Raw genomic sequence first — 23,004 nt, forward strand, 5'->3', positions numbered from 1 at the left:
ATCTCACACTCCCCCACCTCACCAGATCTGCTCTCTCTCTCTCTCTCTCTCTCACACACACACACACACACACACACACACACACACACACACACACACACACACACACACACACACACACACACACACACACACACACACACACACACACACACACACACACACACACACACACACAGATCATTTATATTTGCTTACCCACAGCCATTCACTCTATCATAATCAACTTTCTTTCATATAATACAGTAATATTCTTCTACAGCTGAACTGTAAACCTCAATTCAGATCAAATCCAGCTTCCAGATCATACACTTCCACCTTATCCATCCTCAACTTGTCCTTCATTCCATCAGACTTCACTTCCCAGAGTATACACCTCCACTTTAATCCTCCTCCTCCTCTGCAGTCTTCCTTCTGGTCTGTTTCACCTTCTATTTTTTTCCACCCTCAACTGCAGTCGCTTCGTTCCTGGCCACTTCAGCTTCCAGAATATTCAGTAGTCTCCCACATTCTTCTTTTTATTCCAGCCTACTCCACCGTCATGAATGTAAACTTTTATTTTATCCACATTTGTCTTCAGTCTATTCTTTCTTGTCATATGTTAAGTGAAGCCAAAAAAAAAAAAAAATGCTTGTTCAAGACATTTTTTTTTAATGACTGGATGAGAGAGAGAGAATTTTGTGTCCAACTGTGTGTGTGTGTGTGTGTGTGTGTGTGTGTGTGTGTGTGTGTGTGTGTGTAATATGGTGTAGGCTATGCTAATGTTTACTGAATGCAGTTTTCTTTTCTTTCCACAGCAGAGGAAGGTGGTGGTGGCACTCTACGACTACAATGCCACCACCCCGGGCGACCTGTCACTTAGGAAAGTAAGTATACGCTGTATTAACATTATTTGTTAGTCGTATCCTCACCATCATTTTGATTAGTAATTGACTTGTCAGTTTAATGTGCATCATAATTGGTTCATAATGTTTCGAAATTATAAGTTAAGAGATGTGTGTTTATTCATGACATGATTTAGGTACCGAGTACTTCCTTTTGGCAATTGGGTTACAGTACTTTGAAAATCAGGGTACTGTATATAGGTTGATTGGACTGCGTACATCCTTACTGTAGTTATCCATATAGAACTGCTACTGAGCCCATTTGGGAATCTTGAATAATTAGACTCAGTCATTATTGATTGTAGATAGATCTTTTTCTTAAGTGCTTCTTTTGATTAAATTGTTGGCAATGTGTAAGTAAATGCTACCATATTTTTATGGAAATAAGAACCAGCATAATTGACTTGCAGAAAGTTGTAGCTAACAAATGAAAATACATGTAAATGGTGCCTGATCAGTTTTCAAGACACAATAATAAGATTCTCAGAGATGAATCAGGTGAAGGGTCCTAACAGCCTCCCTTTTGTCTAACATTCTTTTTAATATCATCTTGTCAGAGCAGAGTTTGGAAAGTTTTCTGTAGGCTTCTCTCATATTGATTATGACTTCTGAAGAGACTTTAGAGATACTAATTAAAGACAAGCAAAGTAAAAGAGGGAGGACGGCTTAGAGGGGGGAGGAGGGAGTGGTGGTCAGACACGTTAGAGAGGCATGGAGTCACTTTTATTGTGGCTTTAGGTAAACTGTGGGATTAGGCAACTGGCTGCAAATAAACAGCTGAAGATAGCATTTGTGATTAAACTTCTGATCATTGACAAGAAGTCTTAGTCCTGATCAGGGTTGCTGAACTGTCACAGATAGTAGGAATGGTTTTCCGGCATTATCATCCATCTTAAATGTTTCTTTATGATAAGCAACGTTATGCATGTTATGCAGTCGTGGATGTTACTTTCTCTTGCAGATTAAGAGTGTGTACAGTACGATTTTTGTTTATTCTTTTTAGTGAAGTTTCTATGATAGCTTCTCTATACAGCATGGTACCCCTTCTCACTATTTCCTGCCAGTTTTAACTTATACATAGGGTGTATAACTTACCTTAAAAACAGGCATCAATGGACCAATAGGCCTGTTGCTTTTATCTTCTTTTTGTACTCCTTTATTGTATAAGCAAATGCAGAGATTAATAAGTGATGCTAATTCATATTCAGCTAAACATTTGCTGAAGATTTGATATGTAGTATGTAAATGCTGCATGCATTTTAATGTTTAACAATGTGACCACCCATGTACATGAAACACTGCAAGAAGAGTTAGTACTTGCTGAAGAATAATTTTTCAATACAGTACAGTATTTGATATAATTACCGGTAGTAATATTGTACATTATGAACTAGCACGGACATTTTTAAATTAAGACTAGGTGATGGCGACCATCATCCACTCACTTGATGAGTGCTGCCTACCTCTTCCTTCACCTTTATCATTCTTTTTCTGTGTCTACCCTCCTCTCTCCCTATTTCAGCCATATGTCCTGTCCCTTTTTATTACCGTTCTTTCCTTTTCAGGTGGCTTTACATTAGGTGACAAGCCGAATGGTTTTCTGTAAGCTGGGTGGTAACCATACAACCAAAACATATGTGTTCCCTGTGTGTCAGCAAGTGGGTTGGCAGAGGGTTAGTGCCCCTCCCCGTAAAATATCTCAAAGACAAATGGCCACCCCTTACGGGATTATGGCATCTGGCTATAGACAGATCGATATGCCTACTAAAGGCAGAAGTGTGTGATTGGATGCAGTCACATGACACTTATTACAGTATACCTTTTGTGTATAATTATGTCACTTGCCAGTTAACAATTGGGGCTCAGACTAATAGTACTGTATGCTGCAAAATAATGTACAGTATTGATAGATTAACCGCTTGAAGCTGGTGACTTTTTTTTTTTTTGTCACATTACTGTCAGATGACGTTAGTCAGTGATTTTTACTCGGCATACCATTGAAAGAGTTAAGTGGGTTCTTATTTAACCCATCAGTTTGAAGAGTAACTTTCCTCAGCTGAATGAGATGGCAAGCATAAAATAAAAACTTTAAAAATCCCTAGGCTCAAGGGTATAGTACATTGCAGGTGAAATGTGATAGTGTGTTGTGTAAGTGCTACAGTGCTCCTACAGAATATGCAGGATTAGCATGCATAGCTTCCCCTTAACTGGATGAAAGAAAAAGTGCCCACGGACCGGCCTTACATGTAAATTTCATCCTAGTTGCGTGGTCCCCAACCGGATCAAACCAATTCTCATATATGTCCGGGCTTAGTTATGTCTCAGACCACCCACACCGTGATATTGTAGCTGCCTTGATGCTTCCACAATTCTCCACACATCCTTCTACTCTGACCTGGGAGACACACACACAGTGGTGGCAGCAGCCACACCTAAACCTATGCAGGAATGTACACACAAACTCTGCTGCGTAATGTGGTTTAACCCTGTTGTGGCCTGTTTGATGCCTAGTGTTAACTTACGTGGTTATTTATGGCATCATCCGTTGGCTACAAGTGCATGCCACTGTCCTTAGCTTCAAAAAAGGAAATGCCAGGATGCTTGATAATAATGAAAGTCTGTGAAATACTGTAGCCAAGTCTTTTGATGTGAATCAACCATGAGAATAGCAACAAAATAACATCAGAGTATAAAGCAAGTATTAAAGGTGGATACCTCAGAGTCAGTGAAGTATGTAAGCTATGGCCATTTCCATGTTAACCTGTCAGCTGCGCCAGTAGGATTCAAGGGGACCGCTGTGGCCCCCCCCCCCTGCACACACACACACACACACACACACACACACACACACACACACACACACACACACACACACACACACACACACACACACACACACACACACACACACACACACACACACACACACACACACACACACACACACACACACACACACACACACACACACACACACACACACACACACACACACACACACACACACACACACACACACACACACACACACACACACACACACACACACACACACACACACACACACACACACACACACACACACACACACACACACACACACACACACACACACACACACACACACACACACACACACACACACACACACACACACACACACACACACACACACACACACACACACACACACACACACACACACACACACACACACACACACACACACACACACACACACACACACACACACACACACACACACACACACACACACACACACACACACACACACACACACACACACACACACACACACACACACACACACACACACACACACACACACACACACACACACACACACACACACACACACACACACACACACACACACACACACACACACACACACACACACATCTGTTCTTACAGATACATGTTTCTAAATTTTTTGGTAAGTATGTGCTATAGTTTAGGCACAAACGATATTGAAAATTTTGGTGCCGTGACACCAACCATGGGCCATGGCACTAATCCAGATAAAAATTGACCGTCATTTTTTTGGAGACCGATTCTATGGTTATGAGATGAAAGAGGGTATTGTGTTATTGTATGGTAAGGTAAATTTGATGCCTCCATTTGATGTACAAATGAACAACTGACCACAATTTACACCAAAACAAAGCACAGAAACTATGATTTATGGCTCAGCCTCTGTGATGTAAGTAGCTGTCAAACACTGGGCATTCTGGATTGTAACTCGCAGTTCTTTGGTTAATAAAGACAAAAAAGATTTTATTTGGTGTGTCTCTGCTGAGAAGTGTAATCTATCAGTTGATGGCAGAGAAGATGTTTCCCTCCCAATATTTGCTTTAAATGTCTCTAATGCTGTCTTATGCCTGCATTACCTCTATGATGTTGGCTTTGCCCTGAGGATTCTTATCTGTACTCAGTTTGGAGTCATAGAGAGTATTTAGTTCCCAAGACAGGATCAGGATAGAGGGTTGGTTTATGGATCACCCTGTTATGATATAAACTGGATCCCTATTTATGCAGTATCTGTGTGCACAACACTCTATGGTTAACTGAAATCCACATAACCTGAGGGAGCACTGTAGTCTGGTGTATAAAAACAGATTTAATCCATTGTCTTCTGGGATTTCTTTCAACTGAACAAACCCATCATGTCTATTTTAGCAGAGAACAGGTTACTTGAGATATTTTTATAAGTCTGTAACTGCTAGGAGTTCTTTGTTGAACAAAATCTGTTGGTGTTGACTGAAAGAAAGTACTGTACAGTGTACACAAACCACAACAGAAAGTAAATTTTTTGCCCTTAAAACTCTGCAGGAGATATGAAACACATTACTGTGCTGTGTAAAGACATTTTTAGAATACAGTGTAATAATGTAATGTATTCTCTTTACAGGAAGATGAACTAGAGGTGCTTGAGGACACACAGGAACACTGGTGGAAAATGAGAAATATCCAGAATGGGTGAGTCAGTGTTGTATTAACTCCTTCCATGTGATGATTTACATAAGCCAGCAGAGGACAGTGAAAGTCGAAGAGGTATTATTTTGGATGAATATTGTCCCTGACTGTACTTGCAAAGTTGAAAAAGAGGTGTACATTCGTAGAAAAAGGGATTGCAAGAATAAAGGTAAGTGTTGGATTGAGATACAAACTGATGGTGGTAATGAGTGCACAAAAGAGGTCCATTAATAAATGAATGAAATGGCAGGCAAAACTCTGATAAGATTGATGCACTTCCATGAGTGATAGCAGAGTGAAGGTGATACAATATTCAAGGGTGCTGATGAAAGAGTATGAATTAATGTACGATCACAGTTAATAATTTCCCAACTCTTCCTTGCCAGACTTAGCAGTGGTAGGTGTTAAATGAAATATTTTTTATGTGGTGGCAATAATCAACCAGACAACACAAGAATATGCGTACGAAAGTTACTGTCTAGCTTTCAAGGAGGAATGAAAAATAAGGAAGGCAGGACACAATGCAGGCAAGATATTGTCAGCAACATTTTGGTTGTGGTGGTACATCAGAGGTACTTGTAGGAGTTTTGATAGATGGTAGTATGTCTCAGTTCAGTATTCTTTTTGTGAGAGCATTCATTTTCCAGTGGTTTGCTAAATATGGTTTTTGCTTGATACTTCTTTTATAGTTGTACTGTGTATCAGTTAAACTGCTATATTTTTGCATGTTCATAACTGAATGTTATTCTCTTGCTTCACAAAGGTTGAATATTGATAATGTTTTTATCACACAGATTTGAAGGGTTTGCACCAAGTAATTATGTTAAGGAGAAGGACAGTGTGGGACTGCAGCAATATGAGTAAGTCCACCATTCTTGTTTTTTTTAATATCTCATCATAGATCAGGGGTAGATCCAGGAATTTTCGGTGGGAGTGTCTGATTCGCTGATTCAACCGAAGACTTGACACGACATACTGATATTTCAATGTTGAAATTGCCTCATTATTCAATGATGCATGGCTGTTGGGGGGGGATGCATCCCCCCATCCCCCCCCCTGGATCCATCCCTGTCATAGATGTACAGTACTGTTAATGGCTGTATATGTCAGCATAAACATTAATATACAGTAACTACAAGATTTTCATGGTTTATGATGAATGTGTAATTCTCATAATGTTATATACAGTCTGCCATTACTAATATTCACAAGTACTGTACCGCTGAACGTGATCTTGATTATATCTCATGGAAGGGAGAAACCATGAAAATCCAGGGTCTTGATGAAGTTGAATGATATGTTTGAATAACTTAGAACAAGGCTTCAAGGTTGCTTAAATTCAGTTGTAACCTTCTTATCCATAGTTGGTTTGGTTCCCTCATTATGCACTGGACATAGGTAGTCCTCATCAGTATCTTCCATTATCAGTACAGGTTCTCATGTGATTCACTCATGTGAATCTTGTTATTGTTTTGGAAGTGAATAGCAAGTTATGGTTATAGATATAGACCCACAAATAAATGAGAGGCAGTCCTGTGTGTGATGGAGATAGAGTACTGTATAATATTTTGAGAATGGGAATATGAGGGAGGGGGGTGAGGTGGGGGGAAGGTAGTCAAATGGTGGGTGACAGAGCGACTTGGAGGCGTTTTGTCTGCGGCCACCCTTTGCGGGATTAGGGCATCAAGCTATAGATAGATAGAATAGGAAACTTTTTTCATACAGTATATGGTAATACACATCATGGGTGCATCTTCTTGATTTGTTAATATTCTGTGATGTGTTGATGGAATTTTGGATACAGAAGTTAAAGCGTAAGGCCTGTCTTAACATTGGGAAAAATATAGCTGGGCATTTAGTAGAAGATACAGTGAAAATGAGACGAGAATTTGAGTGAAAAAATCGGATACTTTTTATAAAGATCATCCAGTACAAGGGAATTCCATGTAAGGAATAAGGCATCAGCAAAACAGATCGATTAATAATGATCTTTCAATAACCTTTACATCTGTGTGGAGTATATGAAAGATTAGACAGTGGACAGGCAGTGAAGAATTTAGCGGTAATTATGGTATTACACGGTATCATAAAGTCAGCATTCAGAACCTCTGATGGCTGGGTCAGTAGTGTATGCATCTGTCAATCCTACTGACTTGGGTTTAGTCCCACTTAGTTGGTAAACATGTAAGAGGGAGTGGAAGTGCATCGTTATATGTGTTCTTACTTGTTCATACCCTGTTATTGTTACCTAAATAATGCTTTATACAGTATAACTTACAGGCTCTCACTCAACAAGCACAACCATTCCAACAACAGTTTTCTTATGCCCTTCTTACCCTGCTTAGTTCAGAAAGCTTCCACACATGTATCAATGTATGATGCAGTGGATGGGGTGCATCACTTTTCCAGTAACAAGTGGTATTCTGCAGCCCTACAGATCAGCTGCCTTTCAGGACCCATATGTACTCTATTTTTTTTACTGTGAAATGGCAAAACACTGCAACACAGTTTTATATAGAACTTTTAAATTACTGGTATAATAAAAAAGTAAATCATCATCATCATCATCTAATCCTGTGTTGTCCCACAAGAAGAGTAGGAGCCTGGGGCTAGGCAAGTTGGCCTTGACATTTAAGATGGTAGTGACCAGCCTCACTTATCCCTGAGTAGCATTATGTGAGCAATAAACCCCAACCACTCCTTGGATATAAACCTGCACCGGCTCAATCCGATTGGAGCGCCTTAATTACCCTCTAAACCACCAGGTGCCATAATTTGGTTATATGGTTACCACCCGGCGCAGTAAGTGGTTTCCTGGTGTACAGGAAACCATTTGGCCTGTCACTCATTGTAGAGCCACCCTTAGACAGAAGGAAGAGGAAAGATTGAAGGAAGGATAGACAGAAGAGGAAGGAAGGAAGAGAGGAATGGGCAATCACCCAAGTGCAGCACTACATCGAGTGAGTGGATGGTGAGCGCCCCTACCTACCACAAATTAAAATGACAAAATTCAGTTGAGAAGGCTCTCCCTCCGTGCTGGGGGATCTTTGTGTGTGGCTTGTGTTAGGAGTGTGGTGCTCAATAGTAGTGAGACCTTGGCAGTAGGGGAATAAGATATTTGTGGGCTCAAGCGTACAGAGAAGGAAATCATTGGATGGATGTGTACAGCATCTTTGAGTGTGGGGCTGGGGGGGCAGGGGGTATTGTGTTTGTAGAGTTGAGAGGAAGGGTGGGACTGGAATGTGTTGGTATTGTGATGAGGAGGGGTAGATTGAGATAGTTTGGGCATGTTGAGAGGATAGAGGATAGCAGATGGGTAGGGAATGTGTAGGCTAGGGATGCAGGAGGCAGACTGAAAAAGACCTGGGACAAGGTCTTAGAGTGTGACTTCAGGGATAAGGAAATGAATAGGGAGGCTGCCAGAGATCAAGGAGCATGGAAAACCATCAGTAGGTGACCAAGGCTGATGCATGCAGGCATGTTGAAGCCTTTATAAATAATATGTGGACAACAGTGATATGATGACTAGTTGCTACTGTGCAGTAGAGTTTTTGCTAGAATTTTGTTCTTCATAAAATCCATTGCTGCAGTTTAACTAACGGATTTCTAAAATTTATTCATGGCATGAACAGAGAACCAGTCAGTAAAAAAAAAAAAAAAAAAAAAAAGGCCAGTGTAGTTAGTGTAATTTACCATCTCTGGATAAAAGATACAACATGAATTTTTGTCATTTAATTTCAGTTTACATTTTTTTTTTCCTTTTTGAATAGTACTGTACATGTCCTGTCCTCTAGTGTATAAATGCATGTGTGCCTTCTTGTAGTGAAGTGTATCAGATACTAAAGTACTGTACTGTGAGTGTGAAAGGTTGATACCAAGAAGCCATATAAAGAGATTCAGACTGACCTTTGTTCTTCTAGATGGTACCTCGGAGATGCTACCAGACAACGGGCAGAAGTGTTCCTGATGAACCAGCAGCGCGAGGGAGGGTTTGTCGTCCGCAATTCCACTACTAATTCCGGCATCTACACACTATCTGTCTTCTCCAAGCAGTGAGTTGCTGCAGACAGCGACGGGAGGGAGTTTGTTTAGTTTATAACACAGATTAATATTTTAGTTTTATGCACAAGTGAATAAACAGGTAGCACTGCAGTACAGGCACTCCTCACTTAATATTTAGGGTGTTTAGAGGCAAAGCACAACCCTACGTCAAGCAGTTAAATGATACACATGCTGTAAACTGATGGTGTCTGCAGAATACGTTAAGTACTGGTATGTAATCCATTTCTTACAATGAAGCAAACTTGTGTGATAGTGGCTCTTGAGCAGCTTTAAAAGAAAGTATGCTTTTTGTTCCTTCAATTGGTTGTTTCAGGGACAGCTAGGAAGGAGAGATTCAGCTGCTCCATACAACTTTCAGGGAGTACATTAGGGTGTTGGGACATCTCAGCACAGCCACACTGTCAAGGAGGTGCCCTAACTGAGCTTGGAATAAGTGTACAAAACCACCCCTATAGTTTTGTGAAATAGAGTGTTTAAATACTACAGATTAGTAAAGGTTCTTAATAGGTTACCATTCATTACAGCCAAACAGATGCCAAAGTATTACCTAGTGGTGTTTTACAGTGCATGTGCCAGGCCAGTATTTCATCAATTTTCTTCCTTGTGTGGTCCATTTTTCATGTATTTTCAAATCACAGTCTTCTTTTGGTGATGGCTGTGTTGCTAGAGCTGCATTGTTTGGATGAAATCATTAGTATATGAATGGATATGGATAGATGAATGGCTTATGGAAAATCACTGAAATGAATAAATGGTTCATTAAGATGCTTCAGTTCAGGTTTTTGGTTGAAAATGAAATTATGCATCAATTTACATGAAATTTTACTGGATAATAGCCATATTTGGCAAAACTAATCCCTGAGCTTTATTTGTAAATGATTAATATAATCACTGATATTTTTAAAATGATTATATGTTTACTCACTTAGGATCAGTAGTCAGTGAAAGTTGGGTTAAATATATTAAGATTTTACTGAATATTTTTTTCTTTCTTTCATGTATCATCCTGAAACTTTCTACACACTTAAGTAGGTATCATAGCTATTATCCAGTAAAGTTTCATGTAGATTGATGTATAATTTCATTTTCAACCAAAAACCTGAACTGAAGCCCCTTAAGAGAACAATCCTGAGAAACTCAACTGTGGATAGCTTTAGAAGAACATAAACACTCCACAACACAGGGATAGTTCAGCTGGAGAGGATAATTGTTAAAGAATTTAAAGATCTGCAGGGATTCACCCAGGTGCATCCTCTTACCCTCCTCTTCACTTCTGTTGACTCATGTTACTTTATGCAATGAATCACATGTCTCAGACAGGACTTACATCCACCAGAGCATATCATCTCTGGTGAAGTAACCCAGGTACTTCATTCAACTGTGTATCATACAAATTAGCCCAAGGTCCTGGCCATCCCACTTACACCATTTCCCTTACTCAGTGGGATCATGAGAATCATGATGTTTGTTATGATGATGTTTGTCAAGTGAAGAATTTGTGCTAACCTCCAGCTCTGACTTTCCTAGGTGCTAAAACAAATGAACAATGGAGTGAAAAAAAGGTTGCTGTGTGGTCAGAAACCCATTTTTTCTTGCATAAGGAGGTTACAGGGGTACAAAGCAAGACTGCTTCCTACCTAATGGTTCTTCTGACCCACTCTTCATATCTGTGGCACCCTGTCCATGTTAATGGATTACACCAAAACATAGGGAATTACTTTTAGCACCAGTTAGATGTGTGTATTAACTAGGCTATGTGGGGGGCTGGAGACAACCCCTTAAACATATGGCGTTTGATTGTTCGTCTCACAAAACTTTGGAGACAGTTTTATACACTTTTTCTTAGTAAGGCGAAGTTAACACACTTCTCCAAGTGTGTGATTATATCAGGTTGGTCTGCTCACTACACTGCATCAGTTATTCTTAAGAGCAGCTGAAGTTACCACCTGAGTGCCTTGATAGCCTCCCTCTTGCTCTTTGTATTGAAGACAGGAGGTTGACTGTGCAAGAACCTGTAGTTTTTACCAGTAACATAGTAAGTACTGTATTTTAATAAAAGTTTAAATGAGGAGTACCTGTATCCACTTTCATTATCTACTCTTGACAGCACATATGACACACTACAGACACAGAAAAGGACTTTGATTGAGATTTCAGTCTGTTGTTTTACCAAATATGATTAGTGTTTCTTAATTCTGTAATTTTTCTTGATTCATAAATAGAAAAGCAATGAGTACAGAATTGTATATTTAAATTATATATCATACGGAATTTATGTGCTGAAATAATTACAGCACTGCAAGGTACTGGTACTGGTACATACACATTACAGCACACAGCTCACTTAATATGAAGCCAACCCATTACACAACAGGGTGTCTGAAGATTTTGTTTACCACGAGTTAAGACCCTACGATTGTGTTGCTGTTGTGGCGTCTCATTTGCGCCTCCAGCACTAACATTATCTAATTCCCCCACTGTCTCCCCAGGTCGCGCTCACAGGTGAAGCACTACCATATCAAGCGGGACCAGGAAGGAAACTATTACCTCCACCACAACATCAAGTGCAGTACCATCCCAGAGCTCATATACCGCCACCAGCACAACCCTGGTGGCCTCTGTGCCCGCCTTAGACCCCCAACACAGGGTAGGCAGGCACCTGCCACTGCTGGTCTCGGTCATGGTGAGTTCTACTTTATTCGGTCCACTGTAACATGGCCTAAAATTGCCATTTCTCTATCTTGAATGTTGAGCTGTAACACTAGAAGATGGTGCTAGTCACAATGTGTTACAGAATGGATGTTGAGCTGTAATATTGTCCAATTATGCCACAGAGCTACAGTAAATGAGCTAGGAAAGAATGAAAATCCCCAAGTTAAAATGGATGAACTACAGCAAGCAGACAGGAAGGCTTCTGCCATCATGAGGATGTCAGTTAATCCCTTCATTCTGAGATCTCCCTAGAGCAAAATAAAATTGTATGGTGGTTGTCACAATAAAATGAATAACATGTCGTCATACCTAAACCGCGTATTGTGCAATTGCCTACTCTAGGAGTCTCCACATGTGCAAAAAAGCAACCCCCAAATTTACTTCTTTCAAATCTGTTATTATTGATTTGATGGGTATGTGTACATGCATAGTACTGTATCTGGTAGTTTTAAAAAATCATTTGAGTGTAGCAGCATGAGTAAGATTGCATTAAGTGAGTAGGTGGAAGCACCTAGTCAATATTTTTTCATCACTGATGCATCTCTACTGAGTGACCTACAGTGCTCAAGGCCTTGTAGAGGCTGAGTCATCATCATCATCATCATCTAATCCTACGCTGCCCCATGAGAAGCGTAGGAACCTGGGGCTAGGCAAGTTGGTCCTGACATTTAACATGAGACTGACCAGCCTCACTCATCCATGAGTGGCAATATGTGAGCAGTAATCCCCAACCACCCCATGGATATAAACCTAAACAGGCTCAATGTGGTTGGAGCACCTTAATTACCCATTAAGCCACCAGGCACCATAGTTTGGTTATATGGTTACCACCCAGCATAGTAATTGGTTTCCTGGTGTACAGGAAACCATTTGGCTCGTCACTTTAGTACGGAAATAATAGCTTCTGGCACAACACTCTGCAGAGGCCAAGAACTATTTATGTGGGGGTAAATTATGCTTTAAGCTTCCTTTCTTCTTAGATTCTTGTTATCATGGAGGTTAGAGAGCTTTGTCTTGGCTCTCCATATTCTGTGTCAATGCAGGAAAGTGGGTTATATAATATGGTAATGGTGAGGAATGGAATAATGGAATGTTAGATAATTAGAAAACCAAAAGAAACATGTTTTACAGTTGCTAGATTGTTTAAAATGCTGGAATATGTCGTAAGTATTGTAATTTCCTTCTGGTACAGATCGATGGGAAATTGACCCCAGTGAGCTGAACTTACTGGAGGAACTTGGATCAGGTCAGTTTGGAGTTGTACGACATGGAAAGTTACGTGGAATGGATGTGGCAGTCAAGATGATGAAGGAAGGGACCATGAGTGAGGATGAATTCATCGAGGAAGCAAAAGTCATGACGTTAGTGAGAGTCTTTTTTGTGTGTGCATATTGTGCAGCTCTTTTTGTAATGACTGCTGTTGCTTTATAGTATTTTGTTTTTGCAGTACACAGTATGGTATGTTATGATTATCTGCATGTTGTGTATTTCTTGATTCTCACTTTACCGACAGGTATTGAATTTGGCAAGACATAAGATATGATGAATATATATATATATATATATATATATATATATATATATATATATATATATATATATATATATATATATATATTTTTAAAGACAGTATTTAGTCTTTTGCAATATACTATACAGTATATAAATTGCTGGTGATATCCATCTGTTTCCTAGTCAGCATAGAATAAGCTGGTTATAACATAAAATTGTCTCTTCAACAGAAAAAATTTGAAATAAGATGTCATTGTTGTGAATAGGTGAAATAAATAAATAAATAAATAAATATATATATATATATATATATATATATATATATATATATATATATATATATATATATATATATATATATATATATGTGTGTGTGTGTGTGTGTAAATATATATCATATCTATCTATCTATTTATCTATCTATCTATATATATATATATATATATATATATATATATATATATATATATTTATGTGTGTGTGTATATATTTTACAGAAGATGAACAGAGGAAGGAAAAACAAATTAAATAAAAAAAATAATCCATACACCAGATTACAAATGTCCTCCTGTAGAAAATGAATTTTTTTATAGCCAGTACCTTTAGGCTCTTGGTAAATGTGAGAGATGAATTGTTAATGTATAAAAGTCTTAGAGAAGCAGTTTAGCCAGTCTCTGTGTTTGGCAATATTATCATAGAATAAGAATGGGGTGGAGGGATTTGGATAAACATACTATAGTACAGGGTATAATTGTGCCTTACATCCATTCTGACATAAGGAAAAAAAACCTGGAGCTTAACAGGCCCTTATAATGTAAGTTTAGGAGTGTTGAGAAAGGAAGGGAAGGGTAGTGGTAGGTACCACGGAATGATAAAAAAAATATTGGATAAGGGAATGCAGAAAAGTTAAAAATATACAAGTGCAGTAATTTCTACAATTGAAAAAATAGAAATTGCTGTGAACGTCACATATTTCATAAAACAGAAAACACCTGGACAGTAAGATTAACAGGTCACCAATCCAGTGATGGAAAGAAAAGATTAAGAGGGCTGGATTGAAACAGGCTAACCACCATTAGATCAGAGTTGAGAAAGTTTGAGAGGCTTTTGGCCTGAAGTAAACAGACACCATGATGTCTTCAGTTTAGTTTTCACAATTGATCCATTCACTCTCATCTTAAATGTCAGGACCAACTTGCCTAGTCCCGGGTTCCTGTGCTCCTCATGGGGCGACAGGATTGGATGATGGATGGATGGATGGATGTTCACCTCATTTTGATAGTGATGTTGTTTCCTGAACTGACCACCCTCTGCATCTTTGCAGTCAACTACGACACACCAACCTTGTTCAACTGTATGGCTTGTGCACCCTTAACCGCCCCATCTACATTGTGACTGAGTATCTGCGTAATGGCTCCCTACTCCAATACCTTCGTTCAAATGACAGGAACCTTATGAACAACATTAATGCACTCCTAGATATGTGCTTGCAGGTAAGTAAAGGAGAAAGTGAGGGGAAAAAGCCAGGGAGGGAAGGAAGATGGTGGAAGAGTATAAGAGATGAAAAAAAGAAAGTTCATATCACTGGGCAATGTTGTTTGCTACCTTCCTTAATTGTTTTTTAAATTTACCCACCATATTTGTAATTTTATGTGTATCTCTCACATTAGAATTGCAGAGAGCCAGTGTTGGGTTATGGATAATTTTGGATTGCAGATTATTTGTTTTAGTGTACCCTACATTGCCATCTTCTTATGCATTTTAATAGCTGTGTGATATACAGAACTGCCCTCAGGCTACATTGTTCCCACACATCAGTTTCATTCTCTCAGACACTAAAATTCTTGGAGTGACAACACACTGGAAACACCTTCAAGGATCACATGAAAGACAAGAGATGATGCATCCCCAGACTAAATGCACTTAAGGGACTTACAGGAACAGACTTTTGTCAACAGTAGTAAGCTTTCTCCTTTCTCTACAAACAGTATGTTAGACCAGTGATGTCCTTTGCTTCTCTGGCATGGGCTCTCATCTTATCTGACACCCACTACAACACCTTGCAGACTAAACAAAACAATACACTACATAACATCACTGTCTGCACCAATATTATACTCCCATAGCCCACTTACACTCAGAAACTAAAGTCCTCCCTGTTAAAGAATATCTTGATATGTGCAGCACACAATTCTGTGTGACAGCCTGTGTGAACACAGAACATCTCTGTCATTATATGACAGCCAGACAGTTACAGCTGGGTACATGAAAACCATTACCACACAAACATAACCTGACCCTCTTCAGTAACATCCAATCTCCAGACATTCCTACACCAATAATGAAAAAACACATAACAACTTTGTGCCTGACATTACTACACTAACAACAAAGAAACAGCTGTGGTACACACCCACTTCATGCATAGGGCAATAGAACACCTTGACCTATGCTGCAACCCCCCCCCCCACACAATATCTGCTCATCAGAGGCATCCTTAAATACAGCCGATTGAGTTCACTTAGCTTGGCTTAGATGAAAACATCACCCAACTTTCTAAGTTATCAACTTAGATTTGGGTTGAGTGGAATAATTGATGACATACTCTGCTCACATAATTGGCCCATACAACATAACACATGCACAAGAGTATCACACAGTACGTGCTGTACAACACAACAAACATAATGGAGCACTGCATAGCACAAGCTACACCAAGATGCAGACACAACATCAAACAATATAGGGAACCTGTGGGATAGCCTTAAAGGAGCTGCAGCTTATCTGCAGTTATTATTGAATGTAGGATGATTTTTAAAATGTGGGTTACAGTATTGGGTGATGATTTTTAAAATCTGGGTTACAGTATTGGGTGATGATTTTTAAAATCTTGGTTACAGTATTAAATGTAAGCAATCAGCTTTCCTTTTAGCAATCAAGAGAATATGGTGAATGAGAAGAGGTGCTTCCAACCCCCCCACCCTTTTTAAATCCTGTTTGCATCCCTTCCAGGTGTGTGCTGGCATGGTGTACCTTGAAAAGCATAAGTTTATCCACCGAGACCTGGCTGCAAGGAACTGTTTGGTAGGGGCGCATAATGAAATCAAAGTTGGAGATTTCGGTCTGGCACGGTAAGTTATCTGAATTGTCATTGCTTCCGGTTAAGCTGGGCTTAGAAGTGTCTCACCATATGTTATGGTACTGTCCATGTTTGGAGGTTGTGATATGGTGATGATTTGGGCTAAGAAACACCTGTTTGTCTTGTTCATGAAAGTTTTGTTCTTATATTCATAGGTTTAGCTGCAAAGTCAAATTAAAGGAAGAGCTGGCACAGCAGTCACACAGGGCCCAGCCATGGAAGACCCAATAGCTTACTCATGTACTATATTCTAGCCACCACTTGATCATTTTGCTTAACTTTGGAGGCTTTTCAGAGTGGAGGGAAATGATACTCAACCTGGTCACATACAGGGCACTCCCTAGAGTTAAATGTAAGCCTCTGAAGGTAGCAAGAATAAAGCTGAAAAAAACGTTTGGAGGCCGAAAGGATCAGTGATTTCTCACCCATCCTAACTGGCAGGTACGTGGTTGATGATGAGTACACTGGGTCTGGAGGTGCCAAGTTCCCCATCAAGTGGGCAGCACCAGAGGTTCTCAACTTCATGCGGTTCTCCTCCAAATCGGATGTTTGGGCATTTGGGGTGCTCATGTGGGAAGTGTTCACATGTGGAAAGATGCCCTATGGGAAGATGAAGAATGCAGATGTGGTGGAGATGGTGCAGAATGGCAAAGTTTTAGAGCAGCCACGGTGCTGCCCTGAGTATGTCTATAATGTAAGTGTTTATAAGTACAGTATCTTTTGTGATGTGTAGTCTCTTTTAAGTTTCTGTATGTGCATGTGTGTGTTATCAGAGGTGTAGAACAGACAAGGCCCATGACTGACTAAAGGTTATCATCCCAGCCCACAGCTATGACCCACCAGTTTAGGTATGTTGATCAAGGAAGCTAATCATCACTGCAGTTGCCAAAATCACTGAAATTTGGTTGCACATCAGCACACTGTTTGTTAAGTTCTTTCCCATTTCACTCTGCTGAACAGAGATGAGATGCTGGTTGTATCAGCATTCGTTTTCGTTTTCGTTTTTTAAAGGCTCCAACATGCTTGCATGTGTCGGCCTTGGTCACCTAATGGCGGCTCTCCATGCTGCACGATCCATTGCAGCCTCCCTGTTCAGTCCCTTAACCCTAAGGTCACACTTAATGACCTCGTCCCATGTCTTTCTCGGTCTACCCCTCATAACCCCACCCCCAATATTAACACTTCTCACCTTCCTCACCCAACTATCATCCCCCATCCTCTCCACATGTCCAAACCACCTCAATCTACCTCTCCTCATCACAACACCAATACACTCCAGTCCCATCCTACCTCTCAACTCTTCCATTGTAAACCCAGCCCCTCCAGGCCGTGGACGCAGGGACGCACTGCACATCCACCTAATCATTGTCATTTCTGTACGTCTGAGCCGGCGAATGTCTTCCTCCTTCACTGCCCAGGTCCCACTGCCATACAGCATTACACTCCTAACACACGCTGCATACAAAGACCCCTTAGCACGTAGGAGAGCTCCCCCTCAATGTCAGGAGAGGCAAGAGCTCCCTGAACTTCTTCCAACCACTTCTCACCCTAGCCACAGAGCTAGCTCCAGCCCCACCTCCAGCACACAACATGTCTCCTAAATAACAAAACTCTTCCACACACTCAAGAGATTCACCAGCAAGTTCAATTCTTTCACGTCTGACGATCTCCACCTGCTCACCAACGCACGCCGTACACATAAAATCAGCATTATCTCGCAGTCTACCTCTGATACCACTACATCTCTTATGCACCCATTTATCACACACACCGCACAAGATGGAATTACTTCCCACGCCCTTGTGGCAAACTGCACATGGCCACTCTCCCTCGTCTTTGACAGTACCGCCACCAACCCTAGATATCATCACTTTTGTTTTATCTGCATTTACCCTTAAACCCTTTTTGCCCCATACCATCTCTCCACTTCCTAAACCTTTCCTCCGCCTCCCTTTCATTCTCTGCAATCAACACCAAATCATCAGCATACAACAACTCCCACGGGAGTCTGTTTCTAAAGTCACGTGAAAGGGCTTCAAGTACCATGATAAACAACATGGGACTCAAGACTGACCCCCTGACGCACACCAACATTCACGGAAAACTCATCCCTCAAATCTCCATTCACTCTCACCTGGGTGTGAGCACCCACATACATGGCCATAACCACCCTAACCAGCCATTCCTCCAAGCCAAGCTTTCTCATTGCCCACTTCACCACCTCTCTAGGGACTCTGTCAAAGGCCTTTTCCAAATCAACAAAACAAAATAAAGATCCCTTCTCCTACCAATATATCTTTCCTGAAGCTGTCGAACAATGAATATGGCATCAGTGGTCCCCCTACCTGGCATAAACCCAAACTGCATCTCATCAATATTCACTCTTTCTCTAATCATACCTTCTAAAACTCTCTCCATTACCTTCATTATCTGATCTAAAAGCTTTTATACCTCTATAATTCCCTCTTTCCAGGGCATCACCCTTCCCCTTTATACACATTTACAATTACACTCTTCAGCGAATCATCTGGGACAACACACTCATAAATAATCCTATTTATCAGGTCAGTGACTAAACTCACCCCCTATATCGCCTGAGGCCTTCAACATTTCGGCAGTCAACCCAGACACACCTGCTGCCTTCCCCACCCTCATCCTGCCTATTGCCTCACTCACAGTAGCAGTATCAATCAAAGGCCAAGGGCCAGACACTGGATCTGCTGGCTCCAAACCTTCCCTGTCCCAGTCAAACTCCTCATTCAACAACCGGTTATAATGCTCTCTCCATGCATCTTTAATATCCTCACTGTTCACCACTACCCTTCCTTCATCATTCTTCACACACTGCTCACCTATGATATCCCGATTATCCCTCTTCACCTGACCTGCCACCCTAAATATATTTTTCCTTTCCCCATGATTTAGGTTATCAAGTAATTGTCTCTGTGACTCAGACTTTGCCCTGTATACCTCTCTCCTAGCCCTACGCTTGGCAGCCAAATATTCCTCTTTGCTACCACCCTTCTTCCATTCCCCGGAAAAGCCTTCTTTTCTCCTTAATTGCAGCTTCTACACCCTCATCCCACCATGAAGTTACTTTATGTCTTGGTGGTCCTCTTGTCCAGCCGCATGTTACATCAGTAACTCTCAAGAAATTGTTCTTGAGGGCTCTGTACTGTTCATTAACGCCTCTGTCTACAGCTCCCTGTTCAGCCACCACTCTCCTCAACTCGCTATAGAAGGCATCCCTTACTACTTGGTTTTTCAGCTTCCATATTTTCCTCCTAGGTACATAAGTCCTCTATTTCATCATTTGTTCTTTAAGCACCATATCACAAATCAGTAGTTTGTGCTGCTGCACACACTCCTCACTTCCTATAACTTTAACATCCCTCACTAACCTCCTATCGGCCCTCCTAACCAGAAAATAATCTATCTGACTGCTATTTCCCCCAGACTCATACGTAATTAACCTACTGTCTCTTTTCCTAAAATATGTGTTGCACACAATCATGTCCGTTGCCTCCCCAAACTCGAGTATCCTTTCCCCTTCTGCATTCCTTAGACCATATGCACAGCCCCACGCACTCCTTCATAACCACGGGCTGCTTCACCCACATGACCATTTAAGTCCCCTCCCAAAATCACTATCTCATCATCCCGCATACCACCCACTACACGTATTAAATCATCCCAAAATCTATCTTTCTCTGATTCATCCAATCCTGCCTGTGGAGCATATGCCGATATAATCACAGCTATCTTTCTTCCCAACAGAATTTTCACAACCAATATCCTATCGCTTACTCTCAAAACATTCATAACATATTCCACCCATTTCTCCGCAACCATCACACCAACACCTCCATATCCATCTGTCCTCCCCTGCCAAAACAACTTATAGCAACAGTCCTTCCCAACAATCTTTCTGGCTGATCCACCCCTGTACCGGACTTCCTGCAAACACGCCACGTCCACCCACCTCCTACTGAATGCCTCAACGACTTCCCTTGCTCTTCCCCTCAAACTTCCCACATTCCATGAACCCACCCTCATCCCCATGGGTGATTTACTGTCCTCAGGCTTGCTTTGAAACCTTTTTTGTTTTGTCATCTTCAGTATTAATAAATGGGGACAGACACAGCACAGGTCCCACTCACCGCACAATCCCAGGTCCAGGCAATGGATCTGGGACCCCTAGCCCACCAGCTTACCAGTGGCTGTGGTAGTGGCCTCGGACACCCTGCCAGGACAGCTGCAGGGACACCCTCCAAGCGCGTCTTGGCACTGCAACTATCCCGCCATTATACACCCACTGATAGGGCAGCCTCCTGGGACGCTACTCCCAGGTTCGGGCCCCTCTCTATTGGGCGGAAGCGGCAGCCTGGGAACCGCAATGCCCTGTACCCTCTAGCACAGGCCCGAGCCCCATCTCGCCCTGGACCCATGATCTATGCCGGCGGAACCCCCGCCACGCCTCCCCCCAGAAGTCCGCCACTAGGTAGCGGGGGCAAAGTTTTCTGGCCGCATGCCCTTGCTGGCGCCAACCCCTGTAACGTAGTGGGATACGTTGTGTGAAATGTAAAGTGCATGTGGTGTAGTGCATAGATAGTTAGAGGTAATGTTTGGGAGAGTATGCTGGTCTACTCTCCATGTTACTGTCACACTGAAAAGGTCAGCAAAGGGGGATGGTTAGATAGCTAGTGAAACAGGAGCTCCAGCTCTCCCTATCACCAGCATTCCCATTCCCCTCGGGAGTACTACCCTGTTCGGCCCGTGCATTGAGTGCTAAAATGTCATGCAGTGGTAAGCCAGCAAGATTGTAGCAGAACACCATAAATATTGCTGCCATCTCCTCACACTGACAGGTGAGCATAACTGAGGAAAGGTGGGGTGAGAGTGGATTGAGAGAGGGTAAGGCCATGCTGCAGCTGGCTTGAGTTTCAGTTAGTGCACAGAGGACCCTTGCCAAACACCAAAGTTACCTGACATCAGTGTACACCACCAAAGTATAGTTCCCGGTTAACAAAGCACACTGACTTGTTCACTCACTGCTGAGATATCAGTATCTCAAACAAGTGAGCTTACTGGTTTGCCACCTAGTCAGTGTACTCATCAGTCCCATCAGCCCCCAGCATATGCCTCACATATTCCTGACAGTGCAGGGGGCAACCGAGGGCATAAGGCTTTGGGACAGGAGAGGAGAGGGCAGGGAGAGATGAGAATAAAAGGTAGGGGAGTAGAAGTTGGGGATAATAGTGAAAAGAGGAGGAAACAACAACTTCTGACAGCACAATCCCATGGCTGTCAGCCAACTCCTAAGAGGTATTTGAGGACCAGAGATACAGAAGCATCTTTCCTGGATCTTTGTCAGAGGCAGTGGAACTTGCAAGCTGTGACCATTTGGAACCGCCTCGTGTGGCTGCATCAGAAGTACTGGTATGTCTTCTCGACATTCAAATGGAGTACACTGAGCGGTGTGTAAAACAGTTGTAATTACTGTATAAGCCAGAGAAGCTATTAAACAAAGGTGAAGGCAAGAAGGTCCAAAGGCACTTCTGAACAATCACATCTGAACTTACGAAGGAACAGTAACACCACTTATACAGTGGTATGTATTTGACCCTGGGCATAGACTTGTTGGTAGATACGATATTGTTAAGCTTAGAAGGGAAGGAGAAGAAAAGGAGGAATTCAGATTAGAATGCAGAAATAGGTTTTTGGTGTTGGAAACGTTGGAAGAGGGGAAGAGAAGTGTAGATGAGATGTGGGAGGATGTGAACAAAGTTTTGCATGAGACTGCTGAATGTACGATTGGAAGGAGACATAGATTCAGGAGAAAGAAATGGATATCAGAGGAAACGTGGGATATGATAAAAAAGAGAGGTGAGGCTAAATTGAGGAGTGAGATGCAATGCGTTGATGAACGAGAGATTGAATTAGCAAGAGCTGCGTACTGGAGTTTGAATTCAGAAGTAAGAAGGTTAGCTAGGAGAGATAAAAGAAGATGTGTGGATGAAAAGGTTGCAGAAACTGAAATCTTAATAAACAAAAATGATGGACAGAGTCAAAGAATAGCATATGAATCGATTAGAGAACTGAGTGGTAATGCAGGTAAACGCAAGGAAATACCAGTTAGAGACAGGGAAGGAAATTTATTGACCAAAGATGGAGATATTAAAAACAGATGGAAAGAGC

At 41.3% G+C, this 23,004-nt stretch overlaps 1 protein-coding gene across 1 annotated transcript in view; it reads left to right on the top strand.

Annotated features, from left to right (window-relative positions):
* Btk (tyrosine-protein kinase Btk29A) overlaps positions 1 to 23,004 on the top strand; it is a 184,126-nt gene that overhangs the window by 156,109 nt on the left and 5,013 nt on the right. Inside the window, exons 4-12 of the mRNA XM_080277628.1 lie at positions 798 to 866; positions 5,317 to 5,384; positions 6,176 to 6,241; positions 9,302 to 9,433; positions 11,933 to 12,126; positions 13,348 to 13,516; positions 14,992 to 15,160; positions 16,680 to 16,798; positions 17,248 to 17,500. Of these exons, the coding sequence (XP_080133754.1) occupies positions 798 to 866; positions 5,317 to 5,384; positions 6,176 to 6,241; positions 9,302 to 9,433; positions 11,933 to 12,126; positions 13,348 to 13,516; positions 14,992 to 15,160; positions 16,680 to 16,798; positions 17,248 to 17,500 (1,239 nt within the window). The remainder of the gene's footprint in view (positions 1 to 797; positions 867 to 5,316; positions 5,385 to 6,175; positions 6,242 to 9,301; positions 9,434 to 11,932; positions 12,127 to 13,347; positions 13,517 to 14,991; positions 15,161 to 16,679; positions 16,799 to 17,247; positions 17,501 to 23,004) is intronic.

The sequence above is a fragment of the Coenobita brevimanus genome, chromosome 70 (genome assembly GCF_032717465.1).
Source record: "Coenobita brevimanus isolate Jiangsu-jjx chromosome 70, ASM3271746v2, whole genome shotgun sequence".
Lineage (NCBI taxonomy): Eukaryota > Metazoa > Arthropoda > Malacostraca > Decapoda > Coenobitidae > Coenobita > Coenobita brevimanus.